This window comes from Lasioglossum baleicum, chromosome 11 (genome assembly GCF_051020765.1).
Source record: "Lasioglossum baleicum chromosome 11, iyLasBale1, whole genome shotgun sequence".
Classification (NCBI taxonomy): Eukaryota; Metazoa; Arthropoda; class Insecta; order Hymenoptera; family Halictidae; genus Lasioglossum; species Lasioglossum baleicum.
The window spans coordinates 9,362,531-9,384,456 of NC_134939.1; the positions used below are offsets into that span (position 1 = coordinate 9,362,531).

Sequence of the window (21,926 nt, forward strand, 5' to 3'; positions counted from 1 at the left end):
CCCAGCCCCTATTTTATACCGCACAAAGAAGCCTGCTTGAACAGGCCGAACGACGAATGTAAACGTCCAGGTTTCCGTCTTTGACACGACACTGCGATACGGAAATTCGCATCATTTTTATCCGGCTAAATATCTCCAGCAACCACATTTGCGCACATTTAATGTTGCAAATATAATTAACTTAAAAATGTCTACTTGCTGGAGAAACATGATCTTTCTGAATTTTTTTTGGTGAAATTAATGGACTTCCTTTTTAAACGAGTATATCTTATTTACAACTACAATTGTACTGTTTGTAGTTTATTTTCCAGAAGTTATGTTTTCAAACGGAATAAAATATTCCTTAACGGGAATGGTATTATTTTTTAATGGGAAAGATACTTCCTATTTAAACATTTCTCCTTTATTGTAAAAAAAGGGTCTCATTGAATACATGATTTCAGAACGATTAAAAAGTTCCTCGACCAAAAGCCATTAATTTTCCAAACGAAAGATCGTGCTTCATTTAAAATGATCCCGAATAATTAGTGGTGCTATTGCACGTACGTCATAAAAAATGAAAAGAAAAATGTTGACATAGTGATATTTTTCCAGGGAAAACATCCTGGCGTTTGAAATCGTTCAAGTAATTACGAACGTCATCTCAAAGATTCCAGTTTTGGCGAAATTTGAATGCATATCCGTTTTCGCAGGCAGCCATGCACAAAATGGCGATCTTCCACATAGTGGTTGCGCCCCACACTCTTTGGTACGCGTGTCCGAAAGGGTGGTATTAGAGCCGTCGTTTTCCTGGCCGACCGAAATTAGCATAGGGGATTAGTGCGTCCGTGGCTTAAAGTAGACACGCATGGTTGCATGCCGATAAGACTTTATTAACGTCAGGTTTATTTATCCTGTAATTTCGTCCGAGCCGTGACCCTCTGCTCCACCATGACTTTCTCTGCTCGGCTTTTGGGATAGGCTGCCACGCAACCACCGAGTGTGAGAATTTTCGGTGCCCCGGCAAAATAAACCTTCATTAAAGAACCAGAATTTTTTTAATTGAATTTTTTAATTGAATCCCCCGCCCTTCCTTTTTTCCGAAAACGGTGTTACTGCTCGACCATCTTCTACCCCATCTTCTTGATTATTCGAGGAATATTCCTCCGGTACTGTAATTGTTGCAGCAAAAAGTAAGAAACTTGATAAAAATAATTGAACTGCTTAATTTTGATAAGCTAGTAAATCATTATTTTGCGAGTGTGATGGGACGTGTTAATATTAATGTTCTGGTAAAATTTAATTTATTATACTTTTGAGAATAATTCACACTGTATTCTTGGCTAAAAGAATTTTTTACCGAAAGTAATTAGAGAGAGTGTGTATCTTTCGTGGTAAATTAAATATTTAACCATGTAAAACAGAAACTGCTATTGTAACAAGAATTTTGTGAATTAAATGCGAGTATCGATTGATAAATTATTAAAATCGCTTGATTATGGTATGGGGAAATCAAGAATGAATAGTTAGAAGGTGATTTTGTATGCAACAATAAATTCAAAGCATAATTCAATAATATTTATTACAAACATTCGGTTTGTAAGTCTAGTACATGTATAAAATATTTGTGACGAATAAATTGGTCTAAATAAATCTTATTGATTAACCTTAGAAAGCTTCGCTTCTACTACACGCACACTTTACCTACTGTAATACTATAATAAAGTGGGATTACTGCCACGTTGCATAAACATTCGTAATAATATACAATAAATAAATTTCCCAATGATGAAACAATAACAATTTTCAAAAAGTAAAAACTGGTATAACAAAATTTCATTCAACAATTTCAATTTTTCTTACACACCAAGAATTAAAAAATTGATAACTTGATTAGCGTTAATGTTTGAGAACACGTGACGTGACAGTTCCCCACAAATGATTTTACAATTTTCAAGCTTTAATGAGTTTATTTATACTCACGCGACAAGACAATGATATGTTCTTGCCTGTAAGCTCGTAAAATTTAATATCTAATGATAGGTTGCTGAATATAAGGTCTTTTATAGTAGTGCTGCTCTTTTCACACGAAGGTGGGTCCCCTTCGTACAGCGTTAATCATTACGCTCTAGTTCGAGAAATTAATATTTCCACACAATTTTTGAATTAATTACAAAACTACATATTTCATGTACTGCACATTATATATTTTATATCATTTCAGCTAACCATTTTTAAATATTTATTGACATTAATAACATAGTTGATATATGCCTATTGCAATATTCTTTTATGTAATGCTGAAAATGCGATTTAGTAAACTACGATTTAACCAAAGATTTACAAAAAACGAATCGTGACAGTTATTTATATAAAAATGTACAAACACAGCTTGAACCTAATAAAATGCGAAACTAGACGTAGCATAATTGTTCTTTAAAAAACATTCACCAGACACACTTCCTCCTTAAATAGTTTATTTAAGTGTCGAAGTTAGTCACAAATAACTCTCATTCGTTTTTAATTTTCTCCTATCAAAGATATTATCCTGTCTATTATGATATTTAATTTTCTCATATCGAAATAATTCATTTTCCATTCGATCCATTTATTTAATTTATTTTTGTTATTTGTAAAAATGATTCCATTTCTCAATTGCTTTAAAAGTTATCCATGACTCACTCGAATAAATAATTTTCTAAAAAACAAAAACATCATTAGTACACAAAATTCTCAATTGACGACAACCAGGGATCGAATATGAATCGTAAAATTTGTTTATAAAACGTCACCATTATAAATTTCAATGAGAACAGATAAAAAAATGTCTAATTTGTATTTCGAAATTAAAAATACCATAAATATACATGACAATACAATAACAATATTAAATAATTGTTACAGTTAAACCGATGTTTTAATAAAATTATAATTCACAGTTCAGAAGTTGTGTTTCTCTTAGGGGACATTCTTTAATAAATTCTAAATCATTCTAAAATATCTGTTTCAGGAAAACACGTCTGAAGACATTCCTACGTGCACTTTTGTGATAAACAATTTTACAGAAACACGTAGCACTCAAAGCGTTAAATGAAACATGTGAACAATAATTGCGTCTTTCGATCCCCGGCGAGACGAACGGCCAAATTCCCGTCAAAATCTCTCGAATGTTTTTAATTAATTTAACCATTTCAATGTGAGATACGCATTTTCGAGAGCCTTTGGCTTCTTGCGGACGCACGTAAAAAGAAGTCGACTCCCAGATGCACAGTGCTAAAATGAAAATCCGTGGCGTGAGAATCGGAAGGGAATCTGTTGGATTTTCGGAAAATCCGGGTCGTGGCAGGTCTCGCATCGCCCCACACCTTGTTGTCGATATTACACCCGAAACAAAATGTGATGCGCTTCGATCCACGGGACGTGGGGGACGCCGGGAAAAAGAAAGGTGGAAAACGAAGAAGATGAAAAAAAACAGGTGAGTATGTATTCGGCTAAAAGCATTCCCCGCGAACAAAACGTAAGCTGACTTGAAAACACAAATTTTATCCTCGTATCGTGGAATGGTTTCCTCGGTAGACGTCGTTCTATGTATAAGTGCATTTCATCCACGCACGATGCATCGGAAGACGCGTACCTGCTCGCATACACACGATCGTTCCATTCAGCATTCCTTTCTTTTTATTTTTTCATTTCTCCTTCTCTCTCTCTCTCTCTCTCTCTCTCTCTTCTCTCCACAGAATTATCGCTATGCGAACACGCGTGCTGGCTTTCGAGGGCGGAAGAGCTAATGAAGAGATGGCGACAAAAGCTGGAATCTACGATTTTTTACGGCCTTTGTGCGGACCGTCGCTATTCTTACCGAAATGACCTGCCGACAAAAGGTGCTTATTTCAATAAAATTAATCATCGCGGGAGTTCGCAGTGTTAATCGCGCTGGAATTTAACCCTGGAACGATGCTCCGCGGTTGCCAGCGACTCCGCAGAATTTTCATTTCGAATGCAGAAGTGAAAATAAATATCAGACTGTTGGAACAACTTATGGATTTTTTGTTGTTTTCCTTTAACAGGTTCACTGCTACGCCAGTTACCGGTTGGTTTCATATTAATTTTAAAATTAACTAAATTATAGTGTACAGTGCAAACTTCATTATCAAGTAAGTAATAATAATTATTAGACTGCGGATCTTTATACAAAATAAAAATGGTTTGGATCGATTAGAACGAACAGTAGCCAAACAGAAAGTTCTTTTTCATTTAGCAATTTTACAATAATAAGCTGTGACAGATGCATTGATGTTCTTGAATTCTGTTAATCTGACACTTGCTCGTTGTTATACTATAATACTACAATACTATAAAACAGGCAAGACTTGTGTGAATCACAAATTCACGCGACAGGCAACATGTTAAATATAAATTGCATAGTACCGTCAGGTTGTTCAAAGAACAATGAAGAAAGAATTTTTCTAGGGTATCGTTCTAGGGTTAACTACAGTGGATCTAGAAAGTATTAATCCTAAAATATCCAAATTATATTGTACGTCATAATTATAAAACGTTGAAGAAAACAATACCATTATTCCCCTATAATTATAATCGGTTTACCGATACTGAACGACATTATTTTTCCGTCAAATAAATTTACTTAACTCGATGGAACGATATTTCAGTCGGTTCCGTTTTATTTTGATCGAAACGAGCGAATAAAATCTTACACAAATACATAGTGGATACACGTCTGCGTACGGATTGTAAATAACCTGCAGTGCACTGAAAAATGTTTCTCGATTTTACTAGAAATTTTCCTGCAAAAAAGTTGTTTGATCAGTGCATTACATTTAAGTTGAAATTTTGGATCCCAACTCAATTTCGTTAGAAATAAACAATTCGCTATAGAAAAAAGAAGAAATTTATTAGTGTTTAATATAAAAACTTACCTGGCGGAACTCACCGATCGCTGAATCAGTTACTCCGTCTTTTTTCTGAGATACGATTTTTTATAATAGTCGCAGAACATGTAGAACATGGTGAGAATTTGAGACATGTAGATGTACGCCACTGGTTTTCGATTTGGCTCGCAAGAAGGGAACAAAGTTTGACATGTGTGGCCTATCATGATAACGAATTGGATCTGCAACCACAAAAGGATACATTTTCAATAAATGTTGTATTGCTCGTGTTTCAACCAGCTGGAATTTCAACAAATATCCGAGGCTTGCGGTTCACCGAGCTGCGACTGTTAAAGATCGTTTTGACATCGAATAGTCTTTGAGTTTTGTTTTGTCTACCATCCCCTTATCAATCACAATTTTACCCCCCTTCGACAATGCAACAAGCATTGTCCTTATATGTATATATTCTAGGTGTATATTATATATTTTATAACATATAAATAATCATTATATGTACATTATATACTGGATTTGCTAAAACATCTTCCCGTTTTTCTTTTTAGTGTGGAGACGATATAGTTTACACATAATAAGAAAATTTTGATATCACAGTAAAATTCAGACATCTAAAATGTCTTTCCATTTACTTTTCAGTGTGAAAACAAATATTTTCATGCAAATTAAAAATTGTTTGCATTCATTAAAAGGACCAGGGACAACATTTGTTTCTTTTCTTGATAAATATTAATGAATTGAAAATGATTAGAGTAGTCTTGAAAAACAATTCCCACTAAATTGGACAAACCTTGAGTAAATGAAGAACTTCCTATCATCATACCCTAAGAAAACAGTACACCTACGCAAAGTTACTAAAAATTGTTTTTTCAATTTTCTTCACGTTTCATCGCGGATGTGTATACCCAACAAAGCAAAACAGCTCGTAATACGGGGCACGGTTGAATGTTTGGTTATCGAATCACTGTACAAAAGACGCAATATGTTGCCGAGAGAGACGCGAGCGCGAGACGAGTGCGAGCACTTGCCCTGGAATGCGAATATTAGGTCATATTCGCGAATCGTCTCTCCTGACTCGATAACCGGGTTTTGACGAAGGTTTGAAGAGCTCGTAAGTGCCCGGACGGAAAATTATACGTGTAGTCCCCGATTCGATTTTGGCATCGAGTCCTCGGAGGAATAACAGCGTGATGAAATGCCAGAGCGCGGAAGAGCGGTGCGGGGAACAGATCCGGACGAACGACAACGGTTTTTAATTAAATAATCCGTCGGCCGAGAACTTTTATTCCTGACGAGATATCGACGGAACGATTTATCGGGTTACGAGGACGTTTAATTTCTAGCAAAGCGTTTACACCGTACAAAGTGGGACGACCGGAAGAGGACCGCGACACAGTGAAGTGTCACTCTCGCATGCAACGAGGAGAACTTAATAAGCCTGTCGTCCTGTGGACAATGTTGCTCTCGTTTCCACTTGTTTCCCTCGAGTGACCATTTTTGTCTCGTCTGTCCAATTTGTGGATGTCACTGAACATTATCGCATGATCCGGTTTTGTCTTTCTTATCAGTGGACTGCGGATTCTATGTATTAATGTTTACACAAATATAAATACTGTGGTAATACAAACTAAGAGAATTTTTAATTACGAATTTTTTATTATGGGTACAGGCGATAAAAGGAAATTGTTTGAACAAAGAATTTTTAGTCCCGTTGCATAGTTTGTCCAATTTATAATCTAAATTGTGATGTGAGGTCGGTTTTTACCTGTTGTTAATATTTATTTTTGTACAGTGTGTATAAAAAGTAATGGCCATTCACCCCTAAAACGGATGACCATTACTTTTTATACACACTGTACAGGGCAGGAGGTGATTTTACATTACAAATAAGAAAAAATTGTACAATACAATTTTTTCATCCGAAGCTTCGTTCTTGAGAAAATCGAGTTTGAAAACGCAGAAAATACGCGCTAATAGATAGCTACAAAATATATTTTAAATTTTCATTAAGGGCCCAAATAAAACAGTTTTGAAAAATGCCTTTGTTATTTTTGCATGTAACAATGTAAATTATGATTTTTGGAAAATCTTATTTGCATATCATTTCGTAAACCAATGCTTCTAATTGATTATAAAAAATCAAGTCGTTTGGTGCAATTATAAAAAAGTTATTAATTTTTAAAAGATGTACGAATACTGAAAGAATTGTAATAAAAAGAGGATGAAAAGTTTCAGTCAGATAAAATAAAATATTATGAATTTACACAAATATAATTTCTGTATTAAAAGTGTTACATACTCTATAAGAATAATGTAAAATACTCTGATTTATATGTTAGTTCCATTCTGAACATTTTCGATACACAATTTTAAAAGCATTAGATGATTCATTGGCCAAATTATGACGAGCAATGTGAAATAGTAGTTTCGATCCGAAGCGGAAGGGTTGTTTTGAAAATCTGATTTATTCTCGTTGTTTCGATGTCTCTCGAAAATAAAATATTATTTTTGCGTCCCTTCTGACATTTATATTTTACGACTCTACACGCGTTCCATCTACAACTCTTTGTAAGCCAATAGAAACATAAAGAACAATTTAATTGCAGCTATAACCATCGGCTGTGTGGAACTTATTGAATATTTGTCTCTTGTTCGGATCGATATATTTTTCGAAAAAATTAAGTCATACATTTTTGAACATAGAAGTCTATACAAACAACGTGAAAAACAGACGGGACCAGAATATTACCCCTGGCAGAAAATATTCGATCGAAATCGTGAATGTGATTGTTGAACTATTTGGGCCTATATTAAATATGGAAAACAGTACTGTCTTACAATCTTTATCGCAAATGAAAATATGATCGATTTGTTTTACCGAATAATTTTTTCCAGTGTCCAACAATTACAGAAAAATATCTATGACATGAAAGTGTGTCATTTAATCGCTCAGTAAAAGAACAATGAAAAAATTTGACAAAATACAGCCCCACCTAAAAGTATAGGTTCCCCGAGCAGCTATCGATAATCGTAACAAAAATCGTTGTGAAAAAGTAACATATAATTCGGCACCAGAACGCCGCCGAAACTTCGTTTCAGTGGAAAGTCATTCGCAACCCTGTTGTTTCCCATCGTGATACGTTATTGGTCGAGATTAATTTCCTTTAACCGTGTTTCCCAGGTCGAAATGTCAATAACAATTCCGCTTTTGGGGAAAAAATTCGACCACGGCGACGGAATGTAATTTTACGATTACGCGATATACCGGGGGCTTGTGCACGGTGAAATGAGCGAATAACGCTCCCAGCACGGCAATTCAGTCAGCGCAACGAACGGCACACGACAATATATGTATGCATTCCGGGCGATGCACCGAGCGATGCACCGCCCGGTACCGCGGCAGATAGTCAAGTCAGATACAAAATGGAAACGTACCATTTGTAATCCTGTAATGTATTGTTTCCAAGGCGCGATCCTCTTTTGCATCTCCGGGCCCAAGCCGGCAAGGAGATAGTACGTGTACATAATCACGTGCACTATGCAGTTCGGCATAATCGGGAACGTCCACATGCCGCCTGCAACACAAGTGTAACACCACGATCGAAGGGAATTGTGAGAATTCGATGATCAGGAAAAATTATGTTAAGACTGCGTAGACTGCGAACGTTTATGCAATTTTCAATTTTTGTGGACGACTTTTAAGAGAAAATGGAATAAAATACAATCTTATTTCCAATGGTAGTAGCATTTGCATTTTTCTCAAAAAAAATAAAAATTGTGCTAAATTCTATCAAATTTTATATTTCACCATTTTTGGAATTTTTTAGAAGCCATAAATGCATAAAGATCCGCAGTCAAATCATAACACACTAATAAACCGTGGCTCAATAAGCAAAATACCAATTGTCTGTATCAATTACTAGAAAAGGTAGTTCCATAAAATTTGATTTTTTCTCTTAATTATTTGAATAGCTTGGAAATAATCTACTAATGATAGCACCTCGTGCAAAATTTAAATAAATTCAATCTTACTGTCAAATTTATTAAGCGACATACAATGTTATAATAAAAACGAGTGGGTCAAATACAGGAAAATAAAAACATTTAAAGAATTTACAGATGTTAAAGGCTGTCATTTATCTGTTCTTAAAATTTTACTAAAATTAATAGGAAAAAAAGCACATTTCTCTATGAAACTCAAGTTTCTCGCAATTAATACAAACAATTTTCAGTGATCGCTAAATGTAATGTTAATTAAAGTCTCAGATAACAAATATATTATTCACGATTATTGACAGGTTCCATTGATTTACTTTTTTAACCATTGAACTTGGAATGCGTCGATCAAATAATCCTTTTTAAAGTGGATGTCAAGAGTGATACCAATTTGAAATCGAAAAATAAAAGTAATCAACGAACTCGAATTGATGAATGGTACGCAGATATACCTGGCACGAATTTGCACGTTATCCAGGAGAGAAGAACGGTGGAAGTGTGATGATAAACGTGAAGAAAGGTCGCTTGATTGAACTTCTTTCTGAGAATAAAGATAATTGTGTCGCCCAGCTCGAACAGCTTCAATATTAAAAGCCTCCATATCCATCGTGCCATCTAGTAGAAACGATAAGTATCTTATTTATGCGATTCTCATAACGTAAATTATATACTTGTTTGTCGATGGTGAAACTACTTACACGATAAGACTCAGGATCGTGCGAAACAACATGGATTTCGCATCCTAAAGAAAATTTTGTAGTGAAGCCAGACGTGAGAAGCTGAAAATAATATTTTCAATGGTTTAGTAGGATAAACGATAAAAAAAAACGTAATAACGATCGTTGCACCACGTTATTTTGTCACAGAATCGAAATCACTTTTAACGCAAAACGTATTTCGTCAATGTTGAAAATTTTTTCGCAAAAATACAATCCACGGATGAATCGAAAAAATTCATTAACCTTTCATGTAAACATCGAGCGAAATCGGAGAATCAAATGTTTTTACACATTTTATTTCCGAACAAATCGATATTATTCAATGGCCCTTCATTAATCGCCATTTCCTCGGTATCTCACATTTATGCTAGTCTCGTGGATTTCTCCATAAATTTAATTCGTTTAATGGATTTTAATATATTCATTCTTTTTGCACAGAATTATTTGTAATAGGAGTCATTTTGTAGTAGAAAACAATCAACAATAATCAAGGAACAGCAGAATATAAAATATTATTAACAAACGCGTTGCCGAACTACGATGAAAATGAATTTTTTCTTCACATTTTAGACAGCATCGAAATGTTTTTGCTTAATTAATGAATTTTTATTCCGTAGATTTCTCGAGAAAGCACAGTGGTCTGAACTGCTGTTTTTAATAATTGAATTGACAGGAAGTTCTTCCCATTCTTACCCCATAGAATACAGCAGCGCTTGCGGTCGCCATAAAAATGTTATAAAATATCATGAGCTTATTCAAGTTGAACGGCTTTCGGTTCTTCATATAAAGTGGACCGAGACGAAGAACAAACGCGAGGTAAAGGGATATAATTCCTAACAATGGAACTGGGCTACCCATTAAGAACCAGTCCGCTACCCGAGGATCTAGAAAAGAAATCAGAGAAAGACAAATAAAACGTTTTATTGAAATAATTGTTGCCTTCTCTAGACTAATCACACGTCTATTTACGAAAAAATTTAGAAAATACACCAGAACCAAAAAATTCAATTTATTGCAACATCAGTTCGTTGGAAAAAGGCAAGAAAAAGACATCTATTAATTTATAATTATTAGTTTATGAAAGAATTCATTACACCTACAGAAAATTCTTTCACATTTGTAAATTTGGATTAACTTTATATTTGTGAAAAACCAGGTGTTCATCAGTTGTTATTTTTAAACAATGTTAAAGATTGCATGTACCAAAAATTGAATGATAAGCAAATTAAAATTTTGGCACATTAAAAATCAAGATTAGCCAGAAAGAACAAATATAATAAATAATGTAATTAATATTAAGGTAAATTACCTGCCGCATCCTCCATAACGTATCGATACGTTTCCAAGAGTCCAACGTTCTTGACATAGCAGAGAAATTATCCACTGAATTATTTCAATCACACCATGTGAATAACATTTATATGAACGTATAGAAAATATTTGGAGTGCATTAAACACTACACACTATCAGTGTCGATTATTAACACACTTAACATCTCAAAGACAATAAAAAAGCATTTTCAAAAACTGAAGTTGTCTAGGAGTGAAGCAACTCACAAAAATATGAGAACAAAATTTTTCTGAATGTGTGCAAAATATTTTTCGAAAAGGCTTCGTTGATTACGTTAAGACGTAGAACATGAGTTTGATATTGAACTATTTTTCAATATTATCAGACAATAAAAAGAATTAAAATATATTATTCTCAATATGAAGTCGAACGAATTCCGAGATGTTATAATAATTGTTGAGACGCAAGTCAAACTATGAACTTTGAAGAACCCACTTCAGTCGACCGGAGGAACAAACAGATTTTTCGCAGGATGTTTCCACAATCCTTAATATCCATCGTTTCATTTTACTCCAAAGTTTCACAGAATCGAAGTTTGTTTCCGAGCTTTCTCCGAACATCAGTGTTCAACTTAATAATTTGCTAGATTGCTTGAAAGACGACGTAAGACTAACATTGACGCCTTACCAACATTCGGAATATCGATCAATTGTTCGTATGAAAATGAAACAGAAAAATCTAACACTAATAACTCGATGAACGAGGAACGTAGAGTTACCAAAAACATCGTATTTCCTATCGAAATTAACTGTTCAACCGACAAAGGATTAAAGCGCTCCTAAACAGTAGTATACAAGCCTTCGATCGATATTCTTACCACGGAATACAACTTTTATCCCCATTGCAGTAGAAACGATCGATTTGTTGTAATATATTCATCGCTTTCTATTAAAATTATATTTATATCGATAGGTATGCGGCAGTAGATAACGCCAGTGAATGGTACCGATAATAAAATATTCGGAATTGTTTAGATAGTCCGTGTAGTACTGTGAAAACTCTGAATTCGAAATGTTTCGTTCTAGAATGGCGTGCGAATGTTAAAGCAGGAAAAAGTGAAAAATTCGAAGTTGTGCGAACGAATGCAGGTTTGAGGATTATTTTTGAAATACTATCTACTCACCTGAAAGCCAAAGTATCCTGGGAACGGTCAAACAAATCAGAAGAAAAAAGACATACCTGAGGCACGTGAATTGGAAGACCTTGCTCATCCTGGCCATCGAATTTACAGATATCGACTGACATTCGGGTTACTGAACGGAACGAATGGTAGCTATCGACGTTAACACCGTCTTTCACGGTAGCAACCCACTGTCTAAGTTCATCTGCAGGGCAAGCACCCCTAGCAGTGACTCGGGGACAGGAACGTAGCACACAAGCATAGTTCCCTGTAAAGGGTTTCTCGCACACCCCATCTTAATACGATAAAGAAAACATGTTCAAGACCTGTACAGCAAAAAATATTTGCATATTTATCACACAATGCGACTGATCGTAATCGGCGTGCACGAAAACTGCTTCGAACAAAATTTCACAAATTTATTGATCCGTACCTTTTCCTAGGCCTTAAGCTAATTTCATATATGACTTTGCGAAACGTGACGATGCAGTGAAAAATATTTCAGAGGCGTGTCACGAGAAACAATGTATAAAATAACAGTTAATTTTATAAATGGCTCAATTTTCAAAACATGACAATACAATAAAAAATATTTAAATAACGTGTATGCAAGTTTGGTAAAAATAATAGGGATAATATTGAGAATACAATTGTAACCTCTTATTATGTTCATTATTGTGTTAACATGAATTTTGCGGATATCTCCACTTTTTAAAAGAAAACATGAGAACAAGCACGATATTTTAAATTAGCTGAAAAGGTGTGTATAATTTTACAGGTGTTTTCACATCTCACGGATGATACATACAAATAATTTGATTATGCTATTTTCTATTAGTTCGGAAATAAAGGGTTTACATGATAGTATTACCAGTGGCAAAAGCAGACTTGTGACCCTGTTATGTTAATGCAGAATCATTTGTGTCTGCAGTTTATAGGTCATTGTAAAACATGGTCTCGTGATAATCGTCGGCTGTGTTTTTATAATTAAATATACGTTCGCATGTTCCGAATTGTTCGTCGGATTTGGTGATATCGGCAATTAAATATTCACTGTTCCATTAACACGGCCCGACTGGTAACAAAAATGCAAATTCGAATGATAAAAACACCTTTTAAACTAAAATCCATGGCACTTTATGACAGGGCATTAACGTGTTAATGAAGTTATCGAACCATTTAATTTTCTATGATTATGCATTGATGCATTGAACTGCGTATACATATGCACAGTGTTTGCGTTTACTTGTACAGTGAAGCGTGCGTGTAAACGAAATTTTTCGGGTGACATCGATGCTGCGTATTTTGTTGCACCATTTTATAATATTCAGTGCAATAAAATATATTATTTAATACATTTGTATATCTTCTAATTTTTATTCTTGTTTAGTTAAGTAAAATTGTCTTACGCGTACGTAACGATAATAATATAATGTGCATACACGGTCATAACAAATAAAAGAAATGATTAAATGAAGAATTTGATTCTTCAATGAATGTAGAACATTAAAGACTTAATTGACTTGATTAACTTATTTTTTAGAATAAGCAATAATGTATGTGTAGATGATCATTTCTGAATGTTTTTGCACTGTAGATCCTACGAATGCTTTATTAGTGCGTAAGATCACTATTGCGGCCCTCATACGCATCAGAGATAGCTCATTCGCAATACAGGTCAGTAAAACTATTGTTGAAAGTACGATAGACCTATTTCAAATAAAAGCGCAGCTCATTTACGATCTTTTAATATTTTCCTTTTCAATTAACTTTATTACGCTTATAATATACATACTAAATTCATCGATAAACAAAGCTTGATTAAACAATAAGGGCTATTGTAATTCAGTACGGAAAACATTTCGATTGACCAATAAAGTTGTGAAAAGCCGCAAGAATGTAGCAAGTGATACAAAGTCGCTGAACGTGTCGAAGTAATCTCATTTCCTCTAATAATCCCCTAAATGCATGAAAATAAAACACTACAACTGACAATTAAAAATAAAGGTATGAAATTATAATTCTATTTCAACCCCCTGCTTCCAATATATAAACAAAGTATTTTCAAAAATATAAAATATGTAGAGAGCTATTCCATAATAATAATAGTTAGACTGCAAATTTTATGCATTTCTGATATAAATGATGTGATCAAATGCACAATAGTGAAAATATTCAAGAAATTTCAAAATGCCTATGTAGTTTCTGGCAAATAATACGGGCCATTTTTATTCTACATAAAAATCCTAAAGTGTACATACGAAAGTCTAAAAATCGAAAAATCTACATATAAGTTGCATTTACTTTTCGGAAAATTAATTAGTGTCGAAAGCAACACGTAGACCACAACGTGATCGCACAGTGGATCAGGATTGAATTTATGTCTCAGGGCGATTTATTTAAAAATAAGATGGAGGTGCTCACTTTCGCGATAGATCGGGATAACAGTGACGGTTGCAAATCATTATGTTCTACATAGGACGAACGCAGTTCTATAGATATACATAGGGCTTCTCTATATGCTGTCACTTGTACCAGGATTAGTCGTCGGGTACGTCGCGACGCCGCGGGCTCTGCGACGAACGTAGTCACGAATTGACTTCGTAGATACCTTGGCATCAGAAATTTAGTGCCGGTTCCCCACCTAATCAGATCAACTGCCTGCTAGGTTTCGCCTAGTTAACCCAGAGGAATTGATTTTCGTGGCTAGAATTCGTTATTTCTTTCGCTAAGAATTGATTAAAACCACTATTAGCGTTAAACGTAAAACTTCATTAGACGAAATTCATCTTTTGGATCTTAATACGTTTGCCATTCATTAGTATGAATATTGTTTGTATCGTTCATTGATACGAGAAAAATGGCGAAGATAAACGGAACCGCAATTTCAACAAAAGAATAAAACTTTCCATATATTTTTTGGAAATTAATTATTGAGTAATTTTCTTACATTGAGATGCATATGCAAGCATAAATCACATGTTTTCTCCAAGATTTTCTAACTCGTCAAAGACATAATGAATATCCTGTACGTCCACTCCCGAATTTTGAATTACAAATCGAAAGAAGTTTGGCTTCTCATGAAGCGGTTGGTAGTTAATCATTAAGCTGCCTCTTTTGATCATCTTCTCCTTTAAAGTCGGTGCAACCTAATTAAAAATAATAATTTGAGGACCTAGCTTCTTAATAACCGAGGCTTATTAGTTATTCAAACTCGATATATTAGGTTTATCAGTGAAGATATAAGAGTGCTCACACCCGAAGTCTTTTCTGCCACCACTTCTGTCAGTACACACAGAGACGGAGCTTACCCAGATTTAGCATGGAACAAAACCTATACTCATATTTAGCATGTTAAAAGTTCTGTTACGTGCTAAACCTGGTTATGGTCTGCCTGTCTGTACTGACAAAAGTCATGGCAGAAATGACCCCGGGCGTGAGCATTCTCACAATCTCTCTGGATTTATCAAATACAAATTAATTTATCATGCACACTATTTCGTATACCGCCTGCTGGTAAAATATAGATATCATTTATCGATTATTATGAGTTACCCAAAGACGATACTAGATTATTATCTGCAGACGTTAATGCTGGTTTCTACCATATTTACTGTCAAAATAACAGCTTTATAACTTATGAAAAGAAACATAAAAATATTTATTCTTTAATCAATTAACTACATATGAACGTCTTTTCCTTTTTTTTTTTTTTATTAATTTTAGGATAAAATGAACTTATTTACAAAGACAATTCTTTGAAATCTACAGAGAAAAGTGACCTATTGAAGGCATTGCATGATCTTTGGTTTGCAAATCATTTATTAGCGTTGGATATACAGGGTGTGGCCGGAGGAGTGGTACAACCGAGCAGGGGGTGACACTCACTACATGTAAAAATAAGTCGAAAAAAAGGAATAACATTTTTTTGTATGACGCTTCGTTTTCGAGAAAATCGAGTTTGAAAATGCAACAAATACACTCTCGTCTGACGCGTCTGACCATGATCAACCAATTCTACTTTGTGCATATACTAAAAAGCACGCGAACCTGGCGGTACTTTAAACTCGATTTTCTAGAAAACGAAGCGTCAAACGAAAAAATTCCTTTTTTCGACTTATTTTTACATGTAGTATCACGCCCCGCTCGGTTGTACCGCCCGTCCGGCCACACCCTGTATATTATTATAAACGCATATAGAAAATATATCAAACTTAATTGAATGTACCCAAGTAGCCACGTACGTCCCTAAAACGTACGTTTCAGGTCCAGTTCACGTCCAAACGTCCTACGTCCATTTTGCGTACCTTTTAGGGACGTACGTGGCTACACGTGGCTACTTGGGTATAGTTTACAAACGCTAATTAAATTTGATTTCATAGTTGATAGTAAATACTTCTTTAAATATTAAGTAGAAAGAATTAACATGCAACTTAAATATTCTTCATATAAATCTTTAGCGTTACGTCTCAGTCACTATATTGCAAAAAGTGAGGCCGTTATCTAACTTAAAAAATATTCGTCTTGCTTCTAATAGCCTTTTATAAACGTTATTGTACTTACTTTGTTTATTCTTTCCTTATAATTGTACAATGAATGCTGATTTCTCAAAGATGGCGGTATGAACCAAAAGCAAACGTTTATAAAACACGAATCTGTTACTAATTCAAAGGCTTCCCTTGTTTCTACTTCTTCTTTAAAAAGAGCTGAGAGTGTCATCAAATGGTCAACATGCTTTTCGAAACCTGAGGAACCCTAAAACAAAATTATAATGATAATAACTCTTAACTAACATGCAATAATCTAAAAAAAAGAGAAAATATTTTAGAAAGCTGTTTCTGCATGGAAATATTGTGTTAAAGTCGTATAATAGACATCGTAATTCAAATATCCCTCCTTATGATAAAAATAAGTAAAACATCTGACTGTAGCTTACTGAGACCATAAAATGAAAGTGCTCTATGAGAACGTAATAAATAATTGTATAATAATATATTAGTGTACACAGTACGAATATCATTGCTAATATATAGAAAATTAACAGAAGCTTTTTAAGTCAATTAAATTAAACATAATATTTAAATTATATCTTAATGACATCATAACTGAGTGAAAGAGTGCTGTATCTCTTTACAGAAATAATAAAACAAAATATTACCCAAGTTTGTGAAACAATATAATTTTCTCTATTGACAATCATTCTTATAACATACTTGGTATTTTTATCAAACTAATCATAATTAAATACATTATAATTTGTGTCAGTTTTGATGGTAACCTGCATATTGCTGAATGATAAATATATCATTAAAATAGACATATATTTTGGAAAAATCACTTCATTTTTTATTACATTGTTAATTTATATTATACTTTAGAATAATCATATTTTTTTTAGTTTATCATTTAGCTGTTTTAACATGCTTATAATAAAGAATTACCTACAAGGACTAATTGTGTACTTTGACATGTGCAAGATTGGTGCTCTTATGAACATTTCCTTCATGCAAACAATATAGAACACTACTTGAAACACATCACTTGAAACTAAACTGTGCTCAGAATTATTTTACATGAAGATATTTGACTGACTAGGCACTGTGAACGTTCCAAGTCTAAAAGCAGAGCCATCGGCAAACCCCTTTAAGGATTTTAGAAGCTTCTTTTATGATCTTGAAAATCCACTGAATATGTAGAGTATGAACATTCTTCAGTCATACCAGGGGAAGATAATGTATTCATAAGTATATTGGCAAACACTTGAAATATGGCATGCAGACCCTTAACTTGTACGGAATGCACCGCAGTTGCAGCTTAAGCCTCAAAGTACAAGGTGGACAATTAAAGGAAGATCAGGGGAAAAAAGTGCTACCAAGGCTAGTTTTCTAGAAATTTGCATAAGTGGTTGACACTTAGAGATTAATAAGGGGGACAGAAGAACCTTTATGCCATGCGAGTAAGTCTTATCTTGTGTTCTGAGCACATTGTGCAGACGATGCGTAAGGAAGGGGCCTTCTTGCATGGAAAATATTTTCTGCTGTAAGCAAGCCAAGAAATTCTTTCCAAGCAAAAGCATAGTTCAATTAAATATATCATTGATAAACTGAATTACCTTAGCCTGCCACATGAACCAGAATTTCAACACATCTGGTCTGCGTCCGCACTGCAAGTACTTGTCCCCAACATCTAAATCTGTGGGATAAAATTTGTCTTTTTGAAAAAGGTAAGGAGCCTGCTTGGAGTGTGCATCTTTTAAAATATTTGGATGCTTGGTCAGAAACAGAGAACATTGCTGAGGAACAGCCAGTAATTTGTGTGGATTGTACAGAATGGAGTCAGCTCTGTCTATTCCTCGCAGAAGGACACTGTGTTTTTTGCTGAATATCAGGCCACCTCCCCAGGCTGCATCTACGTGCATCCACATGTTAAATTCCTGGCAAATATCCGCAATTTCGATTAATGGATCGAATGCACCTAAGACCGTTGTTCCTGGAAGTAAAAATTATTTTTTCACACTCTACTTTTTTAATTTTTCCCGCGCGCGATCATTTTATAGCGTTCTTGAACTCACCTGCGGTTGCAGATACCAAAAAGGGATAATTTCCTGTCCCTTGCTCCTCGATTATCTTAGATCTCAAATCACTGATGTCCATTCTACCCAGATTGTCAGTTTTTATAAGAATCACCTCCACATCGCATACGTTTGCCCATTTTGAGACCGAGTAATGAGCGTCTTCGGATGTAAATAGCACCAAATTCGAAGATGATATGCGTATATTCTGGCATATAAATATATTATAATGTATTAATAATAATAACAATAATACATATAATGGATATCGTACAGTGCACAAATTTTGTGAAACGTTGTATTGATTTTTCAATGATTCAAAAATATGTAGTTTCCTTGTCTCTTTATTTAATGAGCTCCTGAAAAAACTGTTTATAAAAATTACTTACACTTTGTATCGTTTTCCTGAACCAAAATCGAGCCAAATTAATGGCCATTCCATTAGCGAAAGAACCTCCTGGGCTGAATAGACCGTCCCCGAGAGTAATACCATTTTCTTCCTTGTAAAACATGCTCAACAATTTCGTAATTACAGTCTTCTCCATTAATGTTAAGACCGGTGCCACCTCGTAAGTGTACACGGAAGAGTTTAATACGTCGGTGAGCCATTGTCCGGCTAAACCATAGGGATCCAATCTGCATTAAATAAAATTGTTCGTATAATGATACATGCGAGAATAATTTAAAAATTTTTGAAAAAATATTACAAAAAGTACAGTTTAAATAAGAACATGAACAAATTAAATTAAATTTATGAGAGAAATTTAATTTTCACATTTAATAATCACTTCATACAAAGGATGATATGCTTGAATATTTATACCAGAATATTTTCTGGTGCCAAAATAAGTTTTACCACAAGTTCTCACTTTTGAAATATTCATCTTCAAATATACAAACTAAATTCAGATCTGACTCAAATATCTTTCAGATCGAAATTATCAAGAAGAATAATAATACATACATGCATGTATGTGCCATCAATATTAATTCCTTATGTTATACAACATTCAGGAGTCATGAATTGTAAAATGCTTACAAAATCATTTATTACCCAAGTAGCCACGTACGTCCCTAAAACGTACGCAGAATGGACGTAGGACGTGAACCGTACGTTTTAGGGACGTACGTGGCTACTTGGGTAGTGAAATATTATATAAATAGTTGCATGAAAGAACTGAAAAGCATTGAATGTTTTTAAAAATAGCTAACGATTACATGATTAAAAATGAAAAAATCAAATTTACAAATCGATAAATTGAGATTTCGTCTAATTTTTTTCTAAAAATCTTGAAGTAAAAACTGTAGTCATGAATCTAAAGTAATGACACGCAGACGTCGGCCAGGAAGATGTTGAAAAATACTGTCATAGAATAACTTTTAAAAACTCAAAATTATACTAACAAATCGCAAAAAAATTAAAGTTGCGTTCAAAACATAATACAATAATCCGAATGCATTGATGATCATTAAAAATCGTGGTGAACCATTCAAAAAGCGTAAAAGGACACAAGCAGTTAGTAAAAAGAAAATTCATAAAAAGTAAGTATTATCAGAGTGAATTCTTACATTTGTTACTGTGACTTTCAAGCATCGAGAAATACAGAATATCTTCTAGAGTGAATCTTTATTTTTGGTAATCACAGCAAGCAGCATGTGATGGAAATGAAAATTCATAAAAACCATTATTACAATGAATGTTTGCACTTCTGATCGTGGAATTTGAAGCATCGAAGGTGAAAAGTGAAGAATATTCCTCAGGGTAAATCTTTATTTTGAATAATTGCATTTCGAGCGTGATCTCACCCGGAGAACAATTGATTCATGAAGTAAGGGTGACCGGTTTGGATGCTGTACTTGAAGACTTTGTAAGCGATCTCCAAAAGATTATCTTGGCTGCGTGGCTCGTCTTTCACATCAAACTTTACAATGTCCCGCAGGTGAGCCGGTTCTCGCCATCTCGATACAGGATTTTTACGGGACACGCTTTCGAACGCGCAATCGATTAAGACCGTGGAAAGTTTTTCGAGGAACTCTTTGTGCTTTTCCACGCATGGTGTGCTGCGCCAATCCGACATTTCGGGATGGTCACTTCGCGAAAATGTGAAAAAACGCCGAGGGAACCGCGAAAGAACAAAAGAGCGTACTGGTCCCCTAGCGGTTGATCTCTATCGTATATAAGCAGAGTACAAGGTCCTCGCAAATTCCTACAATTACGCTTAACGAGGAAACAAAAGCGTTACGTTCGGACTAGGAAATTAGTGGGGCACATTGTACAGCTCGCATTCAGTTAGGGCACGTAACGAGATTACGCGAAGCGGTGGTCATTGGTGAAAACAAAGGAAAGCAGAGTCTTCGAAAAGTCGGTGTTTATTAACAGACTGCGGATTTTTATGCAAAATCAAAATGTTCTTCGTGAAATGCAAACAGAAGCCAAATAGAAATTCCTATTTGTAATATGCATACAATCTGCAGTCTAATTATTAGCTGACAATATGTACAAGCTCTTCTGGTGCAAAACTATGTACTAAAATTACAGAATTGCACACTGTAATGAAATTTGCAATTTGTAAAAATGCGTGCTCCGTTTCGAAAGGTCGAGGCGATTCTTGGCGGGAAGGAAACTTTAAACAACGCTTCTGACTCCATTTTTTTTAAATTTGAACATTTGTCTGTGCACGCTGGTGTCCGCGTAAATAGATAAGGTAAGCCATGAGCTGCTAGCCAAGTGTTACACATGCATAACTCATGATTCATACTTGATGTAATATTTGAAAATGAAGCCCTACACAACAGATTTTTTTATTTTCCTTCGTGCAATGGATCGCCTCCTTTCTAATTCTACAGCGATTTTTCAAATCCCCTGTGTACTACATGTTTTAAAGTTCAAGTAAAAATAGAAAGTCAAGTAGAAACTCTATTATAATATTTATATAGCAAAGTAGTCAGGTATTTTACAAGTGTATTTTACATATATAACAATATTAGAATTATTCTTTGATGCCCTGTATTTTTCCCAGAATGAGAAGCAGTAACTTTATGTGAGCAGATATCTTTGCTATCTGTTTGCGGTACTGTGCGATTTGATCTTCCAGCATTTTGATTCGTGCATTGGTAACTACTAAGGCACTGTCTAAAGTTAATTCCAAGTAGTGTCCTAAACCAATCTCCAAAATGATCGTGGAAGCTTCAGGGACATGTGCTTCGATAAGAAAATTCTGTCCAATGTCTACTTGGGTCTTGAAACCACTTTTGTCAAATTCGTTATTTTGAAGGGTAGTAA

At 34.6% G+C, this 21,926-nt stretch overlaps 2 protein-coding genes across 4 annotated transcripts; both read right to left on the reverse strand.

The window, feature by feature from the left end:
* Window positions 1-1,518: 1,518 nt before the first annotated feature.
* LOC143213256 (very long chain fatty acid elongase 7) lies at window positions 1,519-12,398 on the reverse strand. The gene is made up of 8 exons (XM_076432932.1): window positions 12,132-12,398; window positions 10,911-10,959; window positions 10,295-10,485; window positions 9,581-9,661; window positions 9,335-9,497; window positions 8,322-8,461; window positions 4,917-5,110; window positions 1,519-3,847 (listed from the first exon to the last, which is right to left on the reverse strand). The coding sequence occupies exons 1-7, from the start codon at window positions 12,195-12,197 to the stop codon at window positions 4,946-4,948; spliced, it is 855 nt and encodes a 284-aa protein (XP_076289047.1). The 5' UTR covers window positions 12,198-12,398; the 3' UTR covers window positions 1,519-3,847; window positions 4,917-4,945.
* A 45-nt stretch (window positions 12,399-12,443) lies between these two features.
* LOC143213255 (cysteine sulfinic acid decarboxylase) lies at window positions 12,444-21,630 on the reverse strand. 3 transcript variants are annotated; one of them, XM_076432931.1, is made up of 7 exons: window positions 20,450-21,630; window positions 19,033-19,279; window positions 18,644-18,851; window positions 18,185-18,561; window positions 16,636-16,827; window positions 15,023-15,221; window positions 12,444-14,778 (listed from the first exon to the last, which is right to left on the reverse strand). In XM_076432931.1, the coding sequence occupies exons 1-6, from the start codon at window positions 20,719-20,721 to the stop codon at window positions 15,048-15,050; spliced, it is 1,470 nt and encodes a 489-aa protein (XP_076289046.1). In that variant the 5' UTR covers window positions 20,722-21,630; the 3' UTR covers window positions 12,444-14,778; window positions 15,023-15,047. The 3 variants fall into 3 exon arrangements, with proteins under 3 accessions (XP_076289046.1, XP_076289045.1, XP_076289044.1); XM_076432930.1 differs by having other exon boundaries at window positions 14,770-14,800; XM_076432929.1 differs by having other exon boundaries at window positions 14,770-15,221.
* Between the last annotated feature and the right edge of the window lie 296 nt (window positions 21,631-21,926).